Raw genomic sequence first — 23324 nt, forward strand, 5'->3', positions numbered from 1 at the left:
ACCAGCATATGTCAATGTTTGTCCGAAACGTTTCATATATATTTTCACCATTTATGTTTGATATGCTATAAATGCATGCGATGAACCGTGGCCTTCAGTTCATTTACCATAGTAATTCCATCTATTTTCTTTCGGGTTGTAAAACGTTTTAAACCCAATTAATTTAAGGCTGAATTTTAACCAGGGTGAAAAAAATCTCCTGTTTATACCCATTTCCGCGCTGTATATATCTATCTTGTGAGGTGGGGTAGCAGTGCATAAAGTGATAGCTTGTCACGCCGACGATTCGATTCGATTCCCCTCGTGGGTACAACGTGTAAAGCGTTTTTCTGGTATACCCCGCCTTGATATTGCTGGTATATTGCTACAAGCGGCATAAAACTCATTCACTCACTTTCATCATCCCCAACTCCCGGGTGTATTCAACCCCAGATGACTCAACGTTACCATCATATTAACTGTTTGTGCTCTTCTACCGCAAGTTCTGAACACAAAGGTGAGCTACAGACCATCGTGTCGCAAATCTCCCTATCTTAAATCAATGCAATGTTATGAAAAGTCTCTTCATTGTGTCATTGTCAATTATGTCGTCTCAAGCATTGTCAATATGTCACACATTCATTCGCTTTACAAGTCTCTTAAAACACAGGAGTAAGTCTAACAACTTCCACTCATTGCGATGCATCTTAATTCAGAGCAGATGCTGTACAGACGCGGAGGCAACTCAACTCTACATTTTCATGATGTGTTACTTCACTGTGTATGCCTACTATTGGTTTGCTTAAAAAGAGCGCTGGTATCAGTACAGTCCTCTCACCACAGTGTCAAAAATACGAACTGTGTACTTTTCCATCAATATTGATATTAATGTTGATGTAAATATTCATATTGAATTGAGTGATATATCAATATTAATATTGATGGATATATTAAACTTGATAAAATATTGATTACCATCGATGAAAGCATTAACATTGATGGAAATATCAGCATCCATGTTCTTCGAAATGTTAATATTAATCATGATTTTCAGATTTATTTAGATCGTTGGGTACATTAATGTTGATAGAAATATTTATATTTATATCAATAACTCAGACACTCAAAACCTATTTATCAGTCCACATCTTGGATTGTTCTTTAGCAAGTTCTTTTAGGAATGACTTGTGCATGTTTACGTCATCATGTTCTATATCTGGTCCGTCCATCCCCACAAATATCTTTCACTGGCAATATGTGCTAGGAGATCTGCTGTCTCTACTGTGATGTATTTTGGAGTATATTTCATAGTTTGCTTGATATGTGATAACATGTGCAAATGTTGTGATTAAAGATACGCTCGAGAGAATCCCTTTGTAATAAAATCATTGACATATCTTCACGTGTTTGTTCGCCTTTGGCACGAGTAGCCGATCGTGGAATCAAAATGTATGGAATTGAGTGAAGCGGTAGTGGAATTTGATTTTACGGCGTGGTTAGATCATTAGATAATGTGGACCTACATACCTTGGACTTGGATATCACATAGAGAAAATGAGAACTGGACGAGGTGTGTGTCGGTGCGTGCGTGCGTGCGTGCGTGCGTGTGACATGGATACCCTCACTTAGACAATATACTGTCGCGAAGTTTATATACCTCTCTTTAGTGTATTTTTCGCACGAAACAAAAATCATAACACCCGTACGAACAAATTTTCTAGAGAATAGACGCAGAAAGAAATTCACTGCGTCCAGAAGGACGCACGATGTCATTCACATCTAAGATTTTGTTGTTTGTTTGTTTGGTGGTGGTTAGTTGGTTTAGTTGGATTTTTTTTCAGTAAATAACGCGCATCATTTCATCCATGTCACCATGAACAGGTTATTCATCCCGGGCGTTAATGACATTACGAAAGCGTATAGTTCTCAACACTGTTACTGGACCTCATATTGCCTGCAAGGACCCTTAAAACATGCAGTTAGGGGTCCCGGGTCCCATCTTTGTGAGTTTGTGAGGGAAAGCCAGTACCCGTAGAAACAACGACGTCGTTTTCTCCAGAATACAATATGGTACGCTGGGGTCAGCGTTACTAAATCTTGCTCATCGGTTCATAAAGGGGCTGCTCTAACCGGCACAGTTCTGTTCATTGAGTAAGTGAGTGAGTTTAGTTTTACGCCGCCGTAATATTTCAGCTATATGGCGGCGCTATGTTCAGTGAACCAGTGATCCAGTGATCCAGTAAACCGGAAAGCTGGTACAGTTATCAGCCCATTGCAATTTACATTCTTTTAATGAACGCTCAGGTAAAAATCACCTGATCACCATGTCAGGTCGCGAATCACTTAATAGCTATTGGAATTTGTTAGTACGATGAGCATCGATGAGGACTACAAGTATGCGATGACTCACACCAAAAAAGGCAGTAAGCATGACCACATGATCCCGTTAATGGTTTCCTATGTCGGGTTGTTGAGCATGAATTCTAATCCAGATTTTATCGGGTTAGCTCTTGAAAATCAAATTTGTAAAAAAATCACCAATGAATATGTTTGCTTGTTTAACGATGTAGTCAGCAACTTCAAAATACATGTAAGTGACGGCAGTCAGCGAATAATTGTGTCTGAAACAGACAATCAAGTGATCAGCGGAATTTTAGCATTGATCTGCGCAGTTACAATGACATGTGTCAACCAAGTCAGCCATCCTGACCACCCCATCCCGTTATTCGCACCTTACAAGCATTCATTGCTTAAGATCAGTTCTAACCAGGCTTCTGCGGGCCAAACAGTAAAACGTCAATAGTTTGAAAACAGTAGGCGAAACATCTCATGTTCAAAGTGAAAACTATAATAACTGTATAATGTACATATAATACATGTAATAAATAATGGCCATATGGAAAGCACCTGTGCATGCTCAGAGCGCTAACACATTATTACCGCGGATAAACCATGTTGCCTGTTATTAAATTCGCAAGAATTTTAAGGTTATAGTCGCGTGACTAGTCTCACCGGGATTCCATGCACATTCTGCAGGGTGAACAGAGGCAAATTTGAACAAAGTCATTTCTGTCAAGTCTGGTCTTATAAACTCTCAGCTCTCAAGCTTCCAAACACGGTCACCCATCCAAGAACTCAACGTTGATTAACTAAAATGTGACCAGAGCTCGATGCACAGGCCACACACCACCAAAGACATGCATATGTGACTATTCCCTTTGTTTCTTACAGTCTGCTGCAGCAGAGTTACAGAAGATTTACAATTCTTACTTAAAGAAAAATACACTGAGGAACAGACCTAGGATAATGTCCGCTTCTGTAGAAACACAGATCTGCTTAATGAGGGAGGAAAGGCCGAAGTAATAAAATATTTTGCTAATTACCACATTTAGTAAACCTGCTATGACGTGCAGGATGCAGACAAACCAAAACATGCATGTACTGAGGGTAAATCTGGGATTCGAACCCAGGATCACAGTGTTTTGACATGCTTGAGAGCAGAAAATAAGTATCCGGTGGGAGTCATGGGACTATAACTTTCTTGCGCCTAATAGGCAGCTGGGGCGATCCGCTATAATCATGTCCTATGCAATCCATGAGCATACCTTTTGCGTAGCTTGTCGTTGTTATTATTTTTGCAGAGGTCGTTTAGAAATCCTTACATCTGTAATGTTCGTGAGAAAGTTATATAGTCATATGATAATGTGTCACGTTTCCACCCATTCTCTTCCTACAGAGGTTACTCAAGTCATATCCGAACACGTACGGTATCTAAGAGAATGAGGTCAGGCAACGAAACGTATATTAGTTTGATATACTATATGTACCTGTAAGAGAAAGGTAGCGGTGAGGTAAAATTGTATTTTTCTGAACTAGTGTCCACGTGAACAAGTTCACTATGTCCCCTACCAAATTTTGGGGGTCAGACGAGAGGTCAGCTATGTGACAAAAGAACACACTGCGGTGAGCCACCTAATAGAGTAATACATTGTACTCTCCCCATGTGGTGTGAAAACACAATCTTTTACTCACGCTTTAACTACTTAGGGACAGTATGATTTGTGTATTTGTTATTTAACGCGCCCTCGACAATATTCCCGCGGTATGTCGGGGGTTTAGAAAAATTGGCGTTCGGACTAGACATTGTGAGCATCGATCTAGGCACTTCGGACGTGACATGTGTCAACTAAGTCAGCGAGCCGCTCAAGCCAGGCACGATTATAAACAGACTACCGCCATATAGCTGGATAATGGCCGATTGTGGTGGTAAACAACGAACAAAAACATAAATGACGTGAACCTTTCCACTTTTGTATCGGGAAGGATTAGATAGTGGCTACAGACACTACTGTATATGTCAAAGGAGTGTGTGGGTGAGTCTGGTTTTACGCCGCGTTCAGCAATATTACGCCTGGGGATACCAGAATGGACTCTACTCATTGTACCGACGTGGTAAATCGAACCCGTGTCTTCGGCATATACATATATATATAGATGTATGTTCAAACACTGGAGAACTAGGTTTGAATATTAAGCAGAATTTTTGTTAATACTTCTTAAGCACGTTTTATAATGAACAAAGGCACGCCATGTTAGTTTTAAATGACTATGGATCGGTCGATCTGTACAATCGGATGACACTAAAACTGGCGATCTGTGAAGCTGGCCATGGTATGAGCGCTCACCTGAGGGTCACGTGACCATCTTCAAGCAGACCACAAAGATGGCGGTCGCTAAAGTCGCTTTGGTTACTGGGGCAAATGCGTAAGTTTAAAAATGACGCGTGTAGTTATAAGAGAGAGATCTGATTGTTTTGAACGGATATTTTGATGGTAAAAGTTGTTCAGAGTCGCACTAAGAATGACAGTGTCGTTGCCTACTGGCAGTGGCACTCGAAGCGCCAGTATAATGAAATCACAACTATAGATCTACTGTCACTCATTAGGGTCTTACGTCAAGTTACGAGTCGTTGATTCTCGTGTCTTTTTAATAATGACATGGCAAAGTATTGTCGAATCCAGTACTGTTCCATCGTCTGCACCTTTTATCAACCAGACAACATTCTTGCCGTCAGTTCTCTGATATGTAACTTTAAGCAGGGTATGAATCTCCCCAAAATTTCAGACCACAGGGATGGTTAGGTGTAAACATTGCCAGCCTTGACCAACGTATACCGTACACAAAATATCTTCATTTACATGTCAAAATTTTCACCTGACCATTGGGCAAGTGAATTTGAGAATCTGACAGTCCGTGTTGAAAATAAGCTGTCCCTGGTGCAGGCATGCAGGTATTTTGAACGCTGATACATGTGTAACTTGTCAATATTAGCATGGATGGTAGGATGCTCATACTTTTGATCACTAGATGCTCATGATGTTAACCACTGGGTAGCCTGGTCCAGACTCAGTTATGTACAGACTGCCTCTACACAGGTAGAATATTGCTGAGTGTTGGGTTAAACAGCGTACTGATAATTTTGTGACCGCATGATGTAATTTGGATTGCACTCCTTTGTACCAACAGGGGTCTTGGTCTTACTCTGTGTGAGCGCCTCCTGTCGGAACACAAAGGTCTGAAACTATGCCTCGCATGCCGGAACAAACTCCGAGCAGAAGTAGCACAAGAAGCCCTGAAACTGTCCCATCCTGATGCCGACATCGCCATCATTATTGTGGACACCTCAAGTCTGAAGTCAGTCTACAGAGCAGCCAAGGAGATCAAACACAGGTAAGTGGTATTTACACCTGAACTGTCAGGTGTGCTTTTCTAGCAAGTATTGTTCTACATCAAATCATATGAATTGTCAGGGGTACTTATCAAGCAAGTATTGTCCATCACCAGATCATGTGACCCAGCAAGTGTGCTTATGTAGCAGTATATTTACTGTCCATCATCAGATCATATGAACTGTCAGGTGTGCTTATGTAGCAGGTATTGTCCATCACCAAATCATGTGACCCAAACAGTATGCTGTATCAAAGCAGTGCATTTACTGTCCATCATCAGATCATATGAACTGTCAGGTGTGCTTATTTAGCAGGTATTGTCCATCACCAAATCATGTGACCCAAACAGTATGCTGTATCAAAGCAGTGCATTTATTGTCCATCATCAGATCATATGAATTGTCAGGTGTGCTTATCTAGCAAGTATTGTCTATCACCATATCATCATGTCACCCATCAAGTATGCTAATATAGTAGTGCATTTATTGTCCATCGTCAGATCACATGCATTGTTAGGTGTGCTTATTTAACATGTATTGTCCATCGTCAGATCACATGAATTGTTAAATGTACTTATGTGAACATCTGTTTGGCCACAGATCAAAACTGTGAAGTGCGATTATGACCTAGTGTATGACCTAAAATAAACAGAGGATACAAAACGATCTTCTGTGTGATATCATATTTTTTAAACGAGTTAATATTTTGGTATCCAACATAGTTTCGCTCATTTGATACTGCATCTTTCACCATTAGGATTCTGTTTTGTGTTCCGTTTATCATGTTACTCTTTTATTACTCTCCAAAATAGAGTGACAGAAACAGCCTACAGTGTGATGACTCACAGCTTCCCATGACTCAACCAAGGTCCAGTAGTAATACTATTGTGACAGAGATATCAGCATTGTGATGTCATAACCATAATCCATTATGACGTCATACATGTGTTGGTATTACGCTAGTGTAATATTGGCATAAAAATATTACACTGCCGTATCTTCCATTTTCCTATAACATACTGAATATTACCTCAGATATGCCGAATTCTGGGAATGAGAAAAGGCAGTTTGTGGAAAGGGGTCAGCTTGTCGTTAGTTTTCACCTTTATCAAACTCTTTTGTCAGTATGTCCATCATTACCTACAGGTACAGCCGTCTAGATCTCATCTTCCTCAATGCTGGCATCATGCCAGTTACTGGCTTCAACTGGTCCCACTTTGTCAAGGGCCTCTTCTCCAGGTGAGACTGTCGCAGAGTGTATTATATACTGAACAGGAAAAGAAACACAAATCTGTCTTTTTCTCAAGAAATAAATAAAAGGCATAAACATGAATCGTTACTGTTATGAGATTTCATTTTTTCAAAACTTACCTTTCTTTTGTTGTTCAGGATAATAACATACACTCAGTAAATCACTCTTTTACTGGTGAGGTTTCATGTAAATTGAGTCAAAACACTTGCCAAGGTGCATGATAGTAGCAGTCTGATTGGGTTGGATGGAAAACTAGTTTTAGAGTGATTGTAAATGGAGAAAACCGACTAGGGACAAAACTTAAATTATTAATTTAAAAAAATATTGTTTCCCAATTTCTTCCCAATTGTGCATGCATGTTGTGTGACATTCTTTCCCAGTTTATCCTCTTCAGTTGATTGTGTGTTCGTCTTGTGAGATTATTTCAAAACTTTTCTAAGTGTGCCGCTTGTGTCATAATATTTCCCCATTTCCCCCGACAGTGACTGTGTTCACATGCTGACTACCGCCCAGGGGCTGCTGAAGCAGGCTGACTTCACCACAGAAGAGGGATTCCGCAACGTCTTCACAACTAACCTGTTCGGACATTTTGTACTGGTAGGCAACTGATGATATTAACTTTATCATTCAAGTATGTCACATGATATCGCAGTACAGAATCTGTTGCCAAGCAATGACAGTAGGCAAAACTTGTTCTTTATTTTGTATCGACTGAATGGATCTACTCCGTAGTGTAATGCATAGTATATCATGAAAGACATTAAAAGGAAGTACTTGTTGTTTCCCTGGATGGTCCTCAGACACAAATACTGGTTGGTTTGGGAGTTCACATATCAGGGATCGAAATAATGCTTTATTTGAGTGCCATGGCACAGTAAATATTGAGTCATGGAGGCATGGTTAAAATTGTTAAACTAACACACACATGATGATTCATTTGATGTAAATTGCAAAAAATTGAAAACTTGAAATGATACAAAACCTGTTTTGGTACCCCATCAAACTGTGTATGGGTGGCATTCTCATCTCACAACTTAACATGGGTGTGGCCATTTTGAATGCCAGTGCACATAACTGAAAATCCTGGTTTGAAAGATAACATAGTGTGTGGGCTAGTTTATTGGGCCAGGACAAATGGAGCTGAATTATCCTTGCAATCTTGATAATGTTCATGAAATCCGGCTGTCAAGTTTACTTGTGTTTACTGATCTATAAAACAGGGATGTAAGGATGGATCAAACTATCTATGGATTGTGCTTGTGGAGTCTCCAATAGCAATTAATTGATGGTAGGAACAAAAAACTACTGATGCATCTCTACCATGTGTGACTATCGACTAGTAATTGACTTCATTTGATAAAATGCGCAGTGCAAAATACAGGATTTTCCAGATCTGTTCACATTGATTTAGAGTTATCTGCCCCTATTACTTCTTAAACAAGCATGTTTACTTGATCTGGGTTTCAAGTTCCTTGCCAAAACCACTTCAGCTTGTTTTTATTCCATGTACACTATACATTCGTTTAGGAAATGACTTCAGATGAGACAATTCAAGGAGATCCCATCAGATCCCATTTCATCTCATCTGCATGTTAGAGATTGGGTCCCCTATTTCCAGATTCGCCAGCTTGAAGACATCTTAGGTTGTACCGACAAGCCTGGTCACATGACACAAGTTGTCTGGACTTCGTCCAGCGCTGCCTTAAAGGACAATTTTGACATTAATGACATACAGCACAAGGATGGGTAAACAGATTTTCTATGGATGTTCTTTGTTTATACTGGCAATAAAAATTGGTTAGTAGAGATTCATCTGGCCATAAAATGTGGAAGATTACATAAAAACAAACAAACAGCACTAATATGTAATACATCACCATCCACAATAATTTGATATCAGTATTTTATATAATAAATAATGATGATAATAATCATTCATATAGTGACGAACTCCACATGAAGTATCCTCATAGTGCGAACAATCAAAATTTCAAAATTTTAATGATAGTTTGTCAAAGAACTTTTTATTATTAGAACATTAATTCTGAAAGATAATCACAAAGTTGCTCTGAGGTTTTGATTGTTATCAGCATTGTATGTTTATTAGTTTTTGAGTTAGACTACAGTTCATCGGCCCGCTTTTGAACCAAAGGGACTGTAAGCCCTGGTTCACTATCCAGCCCCCCTACTCTATACAAATAAGGAGGATATTAAACCGGGACGTTATCAATTTTCTGACTCTCAGTGGAGGCCTTTTGTAAAACCATACACCATCACAAATTGCATTGGTCGTGATGATATGCTTGTCACAGATGTCCACCTTGCCTGTCATGTGTTCCAGATGTGACCCATACAGCTCATCTAAATACGCTACAGACATGCTGAGTGTGGTGCTCAATGACAAACTCAACCACAAGGTGAGTCATCACCCATCATAGATTCGTTTGTTCAAAACCGTGTCTAACATAGAATTTCCCTATCTAAGGTTATTCTGAAACAATAATAGTGTGATATCATTATAATACAGGAACACTAACATGCCACACTTCTTTAAAAATCAATATTCTCATTAGTATTGATTATCAACCTCCAGTAAAGCTACCATATAATTTCTTCCTAAAAAAGAAATATATATTAAGATTACAACATGAAAATAGAAAGTTCAAATAATATGATGCAATGTTGCATCAAATCAACTCTTGCACCCAGTACCAACCGAAGTTTTTTTAAGCGAACCCCATAGAGTTATGTCCCTTGGAATGCTCTTTACGAATATCCTATAACGCAACTTGTGAAAAAGGCCAGTTTTGCAAACACCAGTAACACCTTGTGCAACAGTACGGTGCAGTTGTTCACATTCCATATGTGGCAAGTGTTCTTTGGTTGGAAGCTGTTCACCTCCAAGTTTCAATCTTAAATTCCATGAAAGTCGTAAGGGATAGTACGTCTTAGATTGTATTAATAGGAAACTAAAGTGAATGCATATGCCCAAATATGTATCTTGTAGACCAAAATATTGTCAGATAAGCGTGACATTGTGTCTTTGAGTTTTAAGGAATGTGTGTCTTATCTGATTATTCTTCTGAAAGTTAAGTGCAGCAATTATATTTATTCTTACCTAGACAAGAACAAGAGCTCCTGACTTACACACCGCTTAAACAGGAGGACTGTGCAAAAGTCCATAACGTATCTAGCGACATCCTTGATAATCTCCAGGGTATACATTCCGATAACTCTCTAGTACCCAGGATGCATCTGTGGCTTGGCAAGAAAATTGTATTGCGTCACTTTGCTAGCTACGCCTTCTGACAGAAGCCAATCAGATAAGCTGGTACAATTGAGCTTGCCAATGTCATCAAAGATGGCAACTGCAGCCCTGATGGTTTGCTTGCTGTCCCATTCAGATTTAAAGAAAAAATCATTGAGAGGTCTGAAACCTTAAAAAAATATATTCAAGAACTCCTACCTCTTTCAGCAGACCTCTGCAACAATTGTGTTGCAAAGTTTAATCAGTTAGATAAATGAAGCAGAAGCGAATTATGATAGACATGTCAGTGATATGCTCAAGTTAACAGTGTATGCACCTGTTTGGATAAGAAGCAAGGAAAGGGAGTAAAAGAATCGTTGGACCAATCTGTAGCAAATCCAGGCTACCATCTTCAATAATCTCCAGGGTATGTGTTACATTAAGTCTCCATTATACCCTGGATGCATCTACGGATCATTTTATTACCTCCCTTGGCTGGCCAAGGATGCCAGGATCCAGGGTACGAGTGTAGATTTATTGGAGTGTATTCACTGGAAATTACTTAGGATGATCCAGCGACTGAAGATGTAGTTACTGACAGCAAGTTATGCCAAGCTGTGTTTAGGATAACCAGGTCCTGCTTGATGATAATATTTATTGAGTTAGAGATAAACTGTCTGTCAGTTAGAAGTCAAGCAGTACATTAAGCATTAACCTAAGTCCTGTAACTTTGTGTTTGGACCAGAGTGTTAACATGATATGCCCAAATGATTCCAAGAGACCAACTTTGGATAGTTGCTGGCACCAGCTGGTCAGGTGTCTCAATACTTCAATTATGGTTTTGCTAGTCCCATCTTTGTGTTCTATTTTCCAGTCATGTTTGTAAGCAGGTCGATGGTATTTATTTCAGGGCATCTATTCACACAGCGTGTGCCCTGGGCTGGTCATGACCAACCTGACCAATGGTATCATGCCGTCCTGGTTCTGGACCATAATGTGGCCAATCATAATGCTGGTAAGGTTGATAAACTTTTGACAGATTAACTCAGATTAGAGTCGACACATTGTTCAAGCTCTAGAACATGCATGTAGTATGTGTTCCCCCAGATTGCTATATCTCAGCCCTCTGGGGCATGTGTTCCCCTAAATTGCTTTACCTCAGCTTTCAGGGGCACCTGTTCCCCTCAATTACTGTATCTAAGCCCTCTGGGGCCCCTGTTTCCTAAATTGCTGTCTCAGCTCTCTGGGGCACCTGTTCCCAAAAATTGCAATATCTCAGCTCTCTGGGTCACCTGTTCCCCTAAATTGCTGTATCTCAGCTGTATGGAACACCTGTTTATACCCCAAACATTATAAAATGTCAACTATGGCTGACTTGAAATGAATTTATTGAACTGTATATAACCAATGACCTGTATTATTTTCACTGTACTCATGGATGCTGTTTGTTATATCACAGGTCAGGTTCTTTGTACCCAGCTCAAACTATGACACGTACAATGGCTGTGAGGCTCAGGTAATCCTCTACAGTCTTCTACCATCTTCTTTACTACAGGGTATTATGTTGCCAGTGTACCTAGGACACATGGCACCATAGCTTATGACATCACCAGCTCTTTTCACAGCTTATCACAGAAACTCTCTCACTCATGAGATCAACAATGATAGTGAACTAAGACATTGTGGGTCAATGAATGTCAAGGGTTGTTATCTAAGATAGCGGACCTGTGAACATGGAATTGGTCTTCAGCTCCCCATGCATGTCTGAAGAGATGATTTACAGGATCAGATGGTCAAACAGGGTTTGAAAAATCCCATTGCCCGAAGCCCAGAACAAGTCAGTTTTTATTTTGGGCAATCAGGTAATGGTATCTTACACGTCCGTGGCTACTAGATAATTTCCACTTATGGTTTCCATCTGCAAATAAATTTGGATTTCATTTTGTATCTGCTCAAAATGTAGCCATTAAATTTCGCAATGATAATAAAGCAGAGTTATCTTTCTTTGCTATTTATCACTGTTCTATAAATAGTCCAGTAAACATTAACATCAAATACCATGTTGATTTATTCTTTCATCACTACAACCCGTGAAGATCCGGGACAGACTAGGCCATGCATGCTTGCCATATAAGGTGACTATGCTTGTTGTAAGAGGCAACTAACGGGATCAGGTTGTCAGGCTTGCTGACTTGGTTGACACATGTCATCAGTTACCAGTTACCAGTTCCACAGAATGATGCTCATGCTGTTGATCATTGGATTGTCTCATCCAGACTGGATTATTTACAGACCACCGTCATATAGCTGGAATATTGCTGAGTGCAGCATAAAACTAAACTCACTCACTCACTCACTCACTCACTCACTCACTCACTCACTCACTCACTCACTCACTCACTCACTCACTCACTCACTGACAATTACATCATCATAATTATGTCATAAAATTAGTCAGGGCAAGACACTTTAAGTCACTTGCCCTGTTGCAAGTGGCTTTTAAAAATCCCTGAACCCCTGTCAGGCCCCCAGATACACTTGACACATGATTATATTCCTGTTGTATAGACAGATGCTCCAAACTAGAGCAGACTGGATTATTTACAGATTCCGGTCTTACAACTGGGATATTTAAGTGCACAAAACAAAGCCTTCAACCCTACATGTCAGGACAAAACGGTTTTTATTCAGCTGACAAAAGATGATTGACTGACCTGGTAAACCTGGTTCACACACGTCATTACATCAGATTTGCAAAAACTGAAGATCATGATGTCAGTCACTGGTTTATCTGGCCCTCTGTCAACTTGAGCTGGAATATTGCTTGCTTTACCATAAACATCATACAAACAATCCTGAAAAGTCCACAATAATGCTTGAAGATGCATCAAACTACAGACTTGATACACATAATGATTGTAAATCTTGATTATAGATGTGGTTGTCCCATCAAGAGCCTACAACCCTGAATAGTCATGTCAAGTTCTGTAGCCAGACTTCTGTGTTTGGACAAAGATCTGTCAAACAGAAAAAGGTATGTACTATACTCTTTAAAAAAAGTAGGGGATCTTCATTTTATTTTATTTAAGATTGAAAATATTTAGGATATTTATCAGAGTCAATCAGTGTTGATATGATATTATTGAATGTTTTGAGAGTGCATCGCCATATGCACTTCCATAAAACCATAGATATTTGGAATGTAGTCGCTTTTGAAAGATGACTGGTGTATGGCATGTAATTTGCATGTATACGATTTTCATTTTAAAATAAACAACTGGAAATAAACACTAACAAATGTGTGATACGAGATGAGTGTCAAAATTAATGTTCCAAGTGATTTCTTGACCTTCTTAAAAAAACATCAAAATCAAGAAAGGGACCCAATGCATGTTTATGGGGCTAGTGTGTTGTGCATGTGCATAGCATGCGTTGTGTTTAGGGGTGTTAATAGAGGGAAATGGTGGTGCATTCATAAGATGTCTGTCCTTGAAGCGTTTGTTAACATTTGCACTTCCTATCTAAATTGAAATTTCATTATCCCCTACTTTTTTTGAAGAGTATATATCCATATGGTCAAGGTTGACAGGCTTAAGATTAACATTCAGCACTTATGTAAACTACCGACAGAAAATAAGGGAACCAAGAAATTGAATGTAGATGACTTTGACTGTGACAGGGTCCGTTATCGTGGCGTATCTCCCAAACGGAACATCCAATGACAATGGAATTTCGCATAATGCATGCCCAGCATGTGCTGCACGTGCATACAGAAGTTAACTCCTGTAAATGTACTGGAGAAGTCGCAATCACTAATGCAATAGAGATTGACACTTACTGACAGAAATGCCTCCGAGGCAGTATCTCGGTGAAGCAACAAAATGGAGAATTGTGGGGATGATAGAGGTGGGGACATCATTATGTGAAGTTGCCCGGCAGATGGGTAAATCAAAAAGTTTAATTTCACGCCTGTGGGATAAGTACAGTCAAACGGGTTGGGTTGCAACGAGACCTGGGCGTGGTAGTCCAACATCAACGACACCACAACAGTATCGTCTCATTACGTTAATTGCTCTACGCGATAGGTTTAAATCGGACCCTGCCATCAATAGAGAATTCCGCACACTCACTGGCAGACGCATTTCAACCTCAACCGTTAAAAACCGACTCTATCAAGCTCGTCTGAAAGCAAGACGGCCTTTTAAGGGTGTCACCCTTTCAGCTCACCATAAGCGCCAAAGATTGGCATGGGCTAGGCAGCATCAGGGACGGGCTATGCGCCACTGGCGTTACACCATGTTCTCTGATGAGTCAAGGTTTTGCCTACGATTCACAGATGGCAGAAAACGTTGTTGGCGTCGGAGCGGGGAGCGATATGCCAAAGCAGCAATTCTTGACCATGATCGATATGGAGGTGGTAGTGTCATGGTTTGGGGTGGGATTACACATGACAGACAGCCATGACTGGTCAGCGATATGTTGACCAAATATTGCGTCCTGTTGTGGCTCCATTGGCAAGAGTTATCGGCCGAAATTTTGTATTCCAAGATGATAATGCCAGACCACATCGGGCCCGAATTGTCTCCGCTTATCTCCGACAAGAAGGTATCCAGACATTGGACTGGCCCTCTAAGTCCCCAGACCTGTCCCCAATTGAACATCTCTGGGACGTTCTTGGTCGAAGGGTGTACGCCAGGGACCCAGGACCCGCCAACCTGGCCCAGCTTGGTGCAGCTCTCCAAGAGGAATGGCAGGCAATACCACGGGCAACCATCCGGAAATTGATTAACAGCATGCCATCAAGGTTCCGTGAATGTGTTGCCCAACATGGTGGACACACCAGATATTGAACTTGACACCTAAAATTGATTTAGTGGATATTTAAAGCAGTTTCAAATTTGCTGTTATTTCATTAGTTCCCTTATTTCTTGTCGGTAGTATATATCTTTATTTAGTCATGATAAGGGTGTATGCTGCTGATGTCACTTTCAATATTTCTGACTCACTCACCCTTATGTTCAAATTCCAGGATACTGATCCTTGATGCATTAACCCTGCATGGTTTTCACTGAACAAGTGAACTTGTACCATTGTGACTGAACTCGACTCAAATGAATCACTGTAATTGACTCAGACACTTGAGCATTTGTCTATTGCCCACTGTCTATTTAACAATCAGATCTTTTGATACAGCTCATTGGAATATGACAAATCCTACATAGGGTAACAAGTCCCATTGTAGTTTTTCTTTCATCGTTGGTGATAAAAAACTTTTCTAATACCTTTCTTACTACAATGGAAGACACTGACAGACTAGTTACAAGTTCACTTAATTTTGCCGTATCTTCACAAAGACGGGTTGTTTGATCTTAATGTATCATCAGTTACTAAGTTATTGAACAACTGATTTCAGTTGAAACGGAAAATTGTTATTGAGAGTGTCCACTTAATGTTCAGTTTCTTTTCCTGTACAATTACATGCAAGATCAAATGTTTGTATTGTCGTCTGGTAACATTATAATGTACTGTTTATTGTGTTGTCAGCTGACCATCGACTTGGAGGAGGCTGAGTCGCTTTACACACAGCTGGAGTCTCTTGAGAAGGAGTTCCAACAGCAACACAACACATCTTGACAATAGCACAGCACCTTGACAGTAGCACAACACGTTAAATACCACTGGAGCGCTGGACAAAATTACATGGCACACCTGAAAAACATCTGGATGAATAGTTCAACAAAGCGGAACACGTGTTGACAATAGTAAGACAATATGATATTTTTGGACAATGGCACAACACATCTTGACAATAACACAGCACATGTAGACATTAGCACAACACATCTAGACAACAGCACAACATATTTTGCGAGAATAGCACAACACATTCAATACTACTGGAGAGCTGGACAAAACTATGATCCATGAGAAAAACATCTGGACGAAAACTCAACAAAGCAAAACACATATTGATAATAGTACAGCAGCATGATATATTTGGACAATAGCACAACACCTCTTGACAATAGCACAATACATCTTGACAGTAGCTCAGCTCATCTTCACAATAGCACAACACATTAAATAACACTGGAGAGCAGGGCAAAATTATGATGCATCTGAGCAACATCTTGATGAAAGTTCAACAAAGCAGAACATGCTGACAGTAGCCAACAGCATGATATTTTGGACTATAGCTCAACACACCTTGACAACAGCTCAACACATCTTGCCGATAGCTCAACACATCTTGACAATAGCAGAACACATTTTGACAACAGTACAACACATCTAGACAATAGCCAACAAATGTGTGGTGAAATTTTATTTTTAGGTATAAGGGACTGATAACATCAAACTCCATCAGTCCTTACACATTAGATGTGCAAAAAATATCTTGATCTTTTAAATTTTATTAATTTACAAAATATTATTGAAGGTTTAACAGTGTCTAGTGTCAGCTGGGACATGCAGTATTGTCACAGCTGAAAACAATATTGTATGACAAATGAACCTGGCTTTCATCCTTCAGCCAACTGACCACTTTCCAGTCTGTTAAACATATACCATGATTCAGGCAACCATTTTTGGGTGTTATTTATTTATCAAACTATAGTCCAGGTGTTCATATTTTAACGTATGTTATCTCAGAAGTTTACTGAGTCAAACTGCTGTGGTTTTAAGTGTCATGGTGGAACATATAAGTATTGTTTAGTTAAATTTTGTTAGTTGTTATATATTGGGGCATATACACTCACTTTTTCCTAATGATGCAATGAGAGACTTATTATACCTTACAACTTAATCAATAATTGAAACTCCGAGGCAAACAGCTTCCAAAAGAAGCAACTTGCCATATGCATATATGGTATGTAAACAATTGCTCCATACAACCAAAACTGTCGTACATGGTGTTGTCAGTGTTTTCCAAGCTGGTTTCTCTGGTCAAGCATAGGATATACGTAAAGAGTGCTTCAAGGGACATAACTCTATGCTCTTTGCAGAAAATAATGTTTAGCTGGTAGATGGCGTGAGAGTCAATTTAATGCAACATTCAAACTTTTTTATTTAACTTTGTAATCTACATAGGTAATTGTGTGTGGGGTGGGGGTGGGGGGGTAGAGGTGGGGAATAAATTATATGGTAGCTTCTTGCAGGGCTTTTAGTTGGTATGATTGAGGGAAGTGCTTTATTCATTTTTTTTAGCTGAGTTGGGCATTGATCCAGCCATGTTATGACATGTAGTGGGTGTATGTGGGCCAAGACAATGACTGTTGTGGAGGACAGTGAGGACTGACAAGACAAAGGGGGAAAAAGTAGCGCCAGTTACCATCATTACAGTTCTTTTTACTCAAAACCGGACCAATGAACTGCAGTCTACCTCAAGAACTAACAAACATAATAATCAATGAAACAGTGATCATAATCAAAACATTGGACCAACTCTTTTTTGCAGAAATTAAGCCCTAAAAATAAAAAAGTTGTTTAGGAAACTATTGTTAAAGTATTGATACAGGGAGGTGTGAGAGAAAGGATAGAGACGACACAGCACAGGTTAATGAATCAATACCTTGGTCGGCACTCGTGTATGTGCTTCTCAAACACTTGGCTCTCTGCACTCTTCCTTCATGCCAGATAGTAAACTATGTAAATATTTTAATGGTATTTTGTGAAACATCTTTTTTTTTTATTTTTAGGACATCAGTCCTCAAAAACCCTTAAAGAGTTGGTGTGATGTTTTAATTATGATCATTGTTCCTTTCAGTATTATGATTTTGCTAGTTTCAAGTTTGGGTCAAATGGACTGTACAGTCTCCCACGATGTCTCATGTTCTTATTACTGTTGACTGCTTTGAGCGACTTGACAGGGGTCAGACACTCCTTTTTCCATGTGAGGTATTTGACTTACCAGTATGAATGCAATGCCTGTCAAATATTTTCATAAATAATAATTCTAAGTTGAGTATTGTTTGTTGTTTAATGTAGCACCCTGCAGCTTCCAAGCTGTTTGATTGTTGTCTCCAGGATGTAGAGAAAAGGAAGAATATTTCTAAACCCACACAGAAAACAAACATCTGTACTGGTTTTAATGTTTATTTTCTTCTTTACAAATCTTCAATCATAATTTACTTCAAAATGAAACAAAACAATCTGGCATTCCTAGAATGCAAACAGTTCTAATGACAATGAGATAGAAATGCCTGATGAAACAGTTATGTACAAATACTATGTGTCATGTCAAGTTAAAACAATTCGCTACTTCTCTGTGTAGTGTTCTTACAAAAGTACTCAATTCCAGTTTCTGCTGACCATACAGTCATCAGGCAAATAGTGACATTCATTTAACCATTAATAAGGGTGATGCAGTATTCTGCAGTATTAGTAGAACTGCGGTATTTTGCCTTCGGTTTGGTATGCCATAATGCACTAAAAAAAAATTTGGTATTTTCAGTTTTTGTACTATAATTTCTATCAAGTCATAAAATGAGTTTGTATATTCAAATTAACGAAAATAAAAGTGCTAGGTTTGGCTCTTGTCAATTTTCTGCATTATGATAATATCTTCTATACCAAACTGAAACGGACCAAACCAAAGGTACCAAAGTGCATACCATATCGCGGTAAGAGCATACCGTTTCACCCCTAATATTTGAATCTTTCCCAACAGTGTTGTAAATCGTCCATTTTGAAATCACTTTTGTAAGAGTGCCACACGCACAACACGAAAATGAGTTGTCAATCATGGATATTTCCTGTGCATGTGTTTTAACACGGACAGAACGACTGTAGGACGTCTAAGCAGTCAAGCGTGGGATCCAGGAAGGAATTAAAAACTAGAATTCAAACTTTACATGGCAGGATAACATGTACGATGTCTGCACAGAACCTGCAGAACATCTTGACTTACTTAAATCAGAATAATAGTGCCAAAGAACTAAGTAAAGGCCAGGTGGAAAAACAAAAGTTCATGGATTGAGAGACAGATAACCTTTGTACCTACTGCCTCAAAATGACAAAACGGTCATGTTGAAACCAAAACAGTTCTGTAATTATGAGACATTATCACCTAAGTCTGTGCCCACATGGTGTTATGAAAACAAGCTGATATGGTATCAAGTTTACCACATGAACCAGATATGAAGACAACCATGACACATTTAGGTTGTCTCCAGAATATCCTGAAAAATACTGCATCTCTCTAACCATAGGAATTCTATATACATGTATAAGGGACTGGCGTTACATCATAACAAATGTCACATATTTTCATATAGTCACAATGTATAAAGTAATTTAATAACTTGAAGAAAACCTCATTCAAATGTACTAAAAGAAAGGCAAATATTTATGTCGAGTTTTAAAATCAAAGAGAAACATGAATACTTACTTTTATGAGATTTTTCAAAACTTTAGTTTCTTTCACTATTCAGCATATATTTGTCTATATTAGTCTATAGTAGTTAGTAAGGTATGAAAAGGCATATATATCTGTGAACATAAAAGCAGTCTTTAAAATGACATACTTTGCAGGAGTCTTTATCTGTCAAACCTATCTGTTTGAGAAGCATCTATGACGGGATTTTCATGATTTCGCGAGGAAAAGGCAAATATTCCATTTATTACTTTCTTCCTGATTCATTGTATTTATGTGACAGATTGACAGAAACTAATTTAACACAAAGTGTAATTTGAATATAATTATTTATTTTCAGATAAATATTCTTTTCATCGCTAATTCAAGGCTAAGTAGGATTACTGTTGAAAACACATTCCAGTCATGCCCAGGAAATTCTGACACAGAACCATGATAATGAGATGTTATATGAGACGAGTGATAATTACTCTATGAGCTGTCAATTGGGTACCTTGTTAGGATGAGAGAGCCACAATAAACTCGGTGCGCCTAGTGGCAGCAAGAGTTATATACTCCCCAGGGAGTTGAGATTGAAATACGATGTGCTGTTGAGATTGACATCCTGTGATCGAGGAAAAAATACCAACGCCTTGAGCATGCACTTGTGTATGGATATGTGCGCTATATAAATATCCCATCTATCTAAATATCCTATCTAAACACTAGTGTTCAGAACTGCCCTTAGTACCACAGGTCTCGGAGTAGAATAATGCTTACAAATACAGTGACATAATTGGGGAAGAGACATTCAAAAGCACTAAGTTTCACACTAAGTGAACACTTTAACCACTAAGCTACCCTACAGACATGTTTTGTGTTTTAGACATACCCTAAATGCTAATATTATTGTATCACCATGGTATCTATGTGTCGTATCAAATTTTAATAAGAATAACGACTGATGTCTGAAGTGATTAGAATCCGCAACAGGTGCTTCTTGGCGCTCTGACAAAATAAAAGCCAAGTCAATGGACAAATACATAAACTACCCTAAAAGATGTGAAGTGGTGACAGAGAGAAGTCAGTTTTGAAGAAAAATCACGAAATGTCTTTTCTTTCTTATTTCTTCTTCCATCTGGAATAAGTACAAACAGAAACTCAAAAGTGTCAATATTTGAAATATTTGAAGATGTCTGAAGCATATTTTCTGCAATCATCTTCAGCTTTCAACAGGACTAGTCCCTTTAGGTAATTTGTGAGATCATTCATCAAGTAACATTTTGATTGTCATGCTAGTCTCTGGATAACTTTCAGTAAACAAATAAACAACATGGAACCTTATCTGTCAGACCAAACTTAGCACTATGGCTGTAAAATATTAACCACCAAATTATCTACAAGATAGCTCCCAAATGCACAACCCTACACAAGTATTCTTCCTATCCAACATTCTGGAATAACTGAACACCCAAAAATCTCAAGCAACTGACAAGTTATCAGCTGTCAACCAAAGACAGAATCTATTTTGTCATATTTGCATAACTAAGAACTTCAGCACCAAGGTTGAGGAGAAATGTAATATTCAAAGCCAAAAGACCAAAATGCACTTGAAAGCTCTCATAAATCTTTTTGATGGCTGGAAATCTTCATGTCCATTACGGACTACTGTTACTTTCCCACATCATCACCAACAACTTGAAATACATGGCCTTGGAGCCAAAGGGTGACTGCCTATCTTATCAAAGACCAGAGTTACTCTCACCTAAAAGTCACCAACCGTATGAATTTTTTTACCCTGGAGCCACAAAAGACAACCACATTATAGAAAACCATCACTCTCAACAAAACATCACCAACAGAAGTGGAAGGTGAAAAGCAGTTTTGTGAAGACTGTACAAGGAATGACTGTAAATCTATTGTATCAACCTTGTCTATGTGTACAGCCATTCTCTTCCCACAGAGGTCACTTGTCATATCTTCTAATGAACCTCTGTTCTATTAAATCTTTTTCATTGTGCGAGTGTTCACTATACCGGATTGGTGTAAGCAGTGATATTGTTCAAATGTGATCATTCACAATACTCAGTAATTTCCATATGCTTCGGGAAAACTAGAACCTCTTCCCTGTGCAATGAACAAACGTTTCCTGTAGACAGAACTCAGTAATGTAATGGCAAATCAAAGTCCTCTCCTTGTTGACAACAGACATGCCGGCCATTAAATGTCTAGTGTGTCACATCAACACAAGTCCCTGGCAAAGAAGGGATATTTGTGGCCAAAAATTTGCTAGCATCATGGTCGAGTTGGATCGAAGTTGATGTAACATGGGTTCTGACTGGATAGAAAGAAGGGAGATTACTTATCTTCCCTTTTTCTTGAGAGAACTGGGAAATATGGCCATATTTATAACCGGGGTTTGTGGGAAGATATGCCAAGTAACCGCTGAGGGTAGCGAATGGTACACAGCTGACAAATCTTGTCCTTTCTCCTCTGTAATAGTTCATGATGCTTTTACTAATGTCAGATTTTGAGATCTCAAATCTAACATCTTGTCATATCATACTGAAATACTCTTACTGTGTGACTCTTACACTACCAAAACTTTACCAACAACCCATCTTCGACCGAAAAGATAATTTGTTTCCTTAGCAAATGTAGCATACAATGAATATTAATCACCATAATCCAAATACCATACAACTTGATACAAATAACTCCGTAGCCTTGGTAACTATAATCTGCTAAAGATCTTCCAGTCTGCTGACTGTCAATTCTTACTGAACAAACGCCTGCCGTTATCAAGTACAGGGATTTACATAATGCAGATATGTGTGTCAATGACATGCAGATGTACAGAACAGTGTCAATAAAAACAATTATTGCATTATTTGTACATGCAACAAAATGCATTGTACAAAATTCTTGAAAAACCTTACAAAGCCACAGTGATTAAGTACAGAATACTGCACCATTTCATTACTTTATAGGAAATGATTGTTTCCTGTTACGACCCTTGAAAATATTCATTTGGAGTCGAAATGACCCCTAGTTTTGAATGTCAAGGTCAAAAACTGCAGTATTTCCTTGTACAAGCAAACTGTCTCTGATTTGGGAAAATTAAGCAGCCAGAGGCACTTTAAGCATTGTCGTATCTGAAAAATATTAAAAACCAAATGCAAAAGGATCCCATTCACATACTGCAGTATAGTTCTACAAAGAACATCCCGTCAAGTCCGGTTGACAGAATCCTTAGTTTGCAGATCGCTGACTTCAACTGATGTTTTGGAGAAAACAGTCAACTACTCTCCGCATAATACCTGATCCATGCAACCTGGATGGAAGTGCTGATAAACAACAGTTGCACAGGATCCAGGGACACAGTGACTCTTCACTGTCAGTCAGTCAACAACACAGGTGCACAGGTATGATACAGGTACCGCATCATTCCCAACGGGTCCTCTTTCTCCGGGACTGTGGTTGTTGAATTCCTCCCTTGATTCCATGGATAACTGACGGCACACCCTCCTCTGTGGCAGCTGTGAAGTTGGCCTTGAACTGAGCCTGAAACGCAATTATGGCTATTTATAAAGCACCTGTTTCCGCTCACTTCTGCTTGCTCAAGACGCAAATGCATTACAACCCCTGATAACCCTAGCTGTGAGTCACTAGTAGGTTAACACTCATAGGACTTATCCCACTGGGTACCCATTAACTGCTGGGTGAACAGAGGCAATTTATCAACAAATTCATTTGACCTCATAAT

At 39.0% G+C, this 23324-nt stretch overlaps 2 protein-coding genes across 2 annotated transcripts in view; one reads left to right on the forward strand and one right to left on the reverse strand.

Annotated features, from left to right (window-relative positions):
- Nucleotides 1-4698: 4698 nt before the first annotated feature.
- On the forward strand, nt 4699-16919 carry LOC137255940 (3-keto-steroid reductase/17-beta-hydroxysteroid dehydrogenase 7-like). Its single transcript, XM_067793546.1, has 10 exons — nt 4699-4743; nt 5506-5709; nt 6854-6946; nt 7442-7556; nt 8578-8705; nt 9301-9376; nt 11117-11221; nt 11666-11722; nt 13142-13240; nt 15751-16919. The coding sequence occupies exons 1-10, from the start codon at nt 4703-4705 to the stop codon at nt 15838-15840; spliced, it is 1008 nt and encodes a 335-aa protein (XP_067649647.1). The 5' UTR covers nt 4699-4702; the 3' UTR covers nt 15841-16919.
- A 1367-nt stretch (nt 16920-18286) lies between these two features.
- The window catches only part of LOC137255669 (ATP-dependent RNA helicase DDX42-like), a 39233-nt gene continuing 34195 nt past the window's right edge, over nt 18287-23324 (reverse strand). Inside the window, exon 20 of the mRNA XM_067793148.1 lies at nt 18287-23122. Within this exon, the coding sequence (XP_067649249.1) occupies nt 23003-23122 (120 nt within the window). The 3' untranslated portion in view covers nt 18287-23002. The remainder of the gene's footprint in view (nt 23123-23324) is intronic.

Source organism: Haliotis asinina, chromosome 11, assembly GCF_037392515.1.
Source record: "Haliotis asinina isolate JCU_RB_2024 chromosome 11, JCU_Hal_asi_v2, whole genome shotgun sequence".
Taxonomy (NCBI): domain Eukaryota; kingdom Metazoa; phylum Mollusca; class Gastropoda; order Lepetellida; family Haliotidae; genus Haliotis; species Haliotis asinina.

Coding starts and splice junctions, on each gene's coding strand:
- LOC137255940 (XM_067793546.1), top strand. CDS start 4,703: ATGGCGGTCGCTAAAGTCGCTTTGGTTACTGGGGCAAATGC. Junction 9,377..11,116: donor ATGACAAACTCAACCACAAG/GTGAGTCATCAC, acceptor TATTTATTTCAG/GGCATCTATTCACACAGCGT. Junction 13,241..15,750: donor GATCTGTCAAACAGAAAAAG/GTATGTACTATA, acceptor TTGTGTTGTCAG/CTGACCATCGACTTGGAGGA.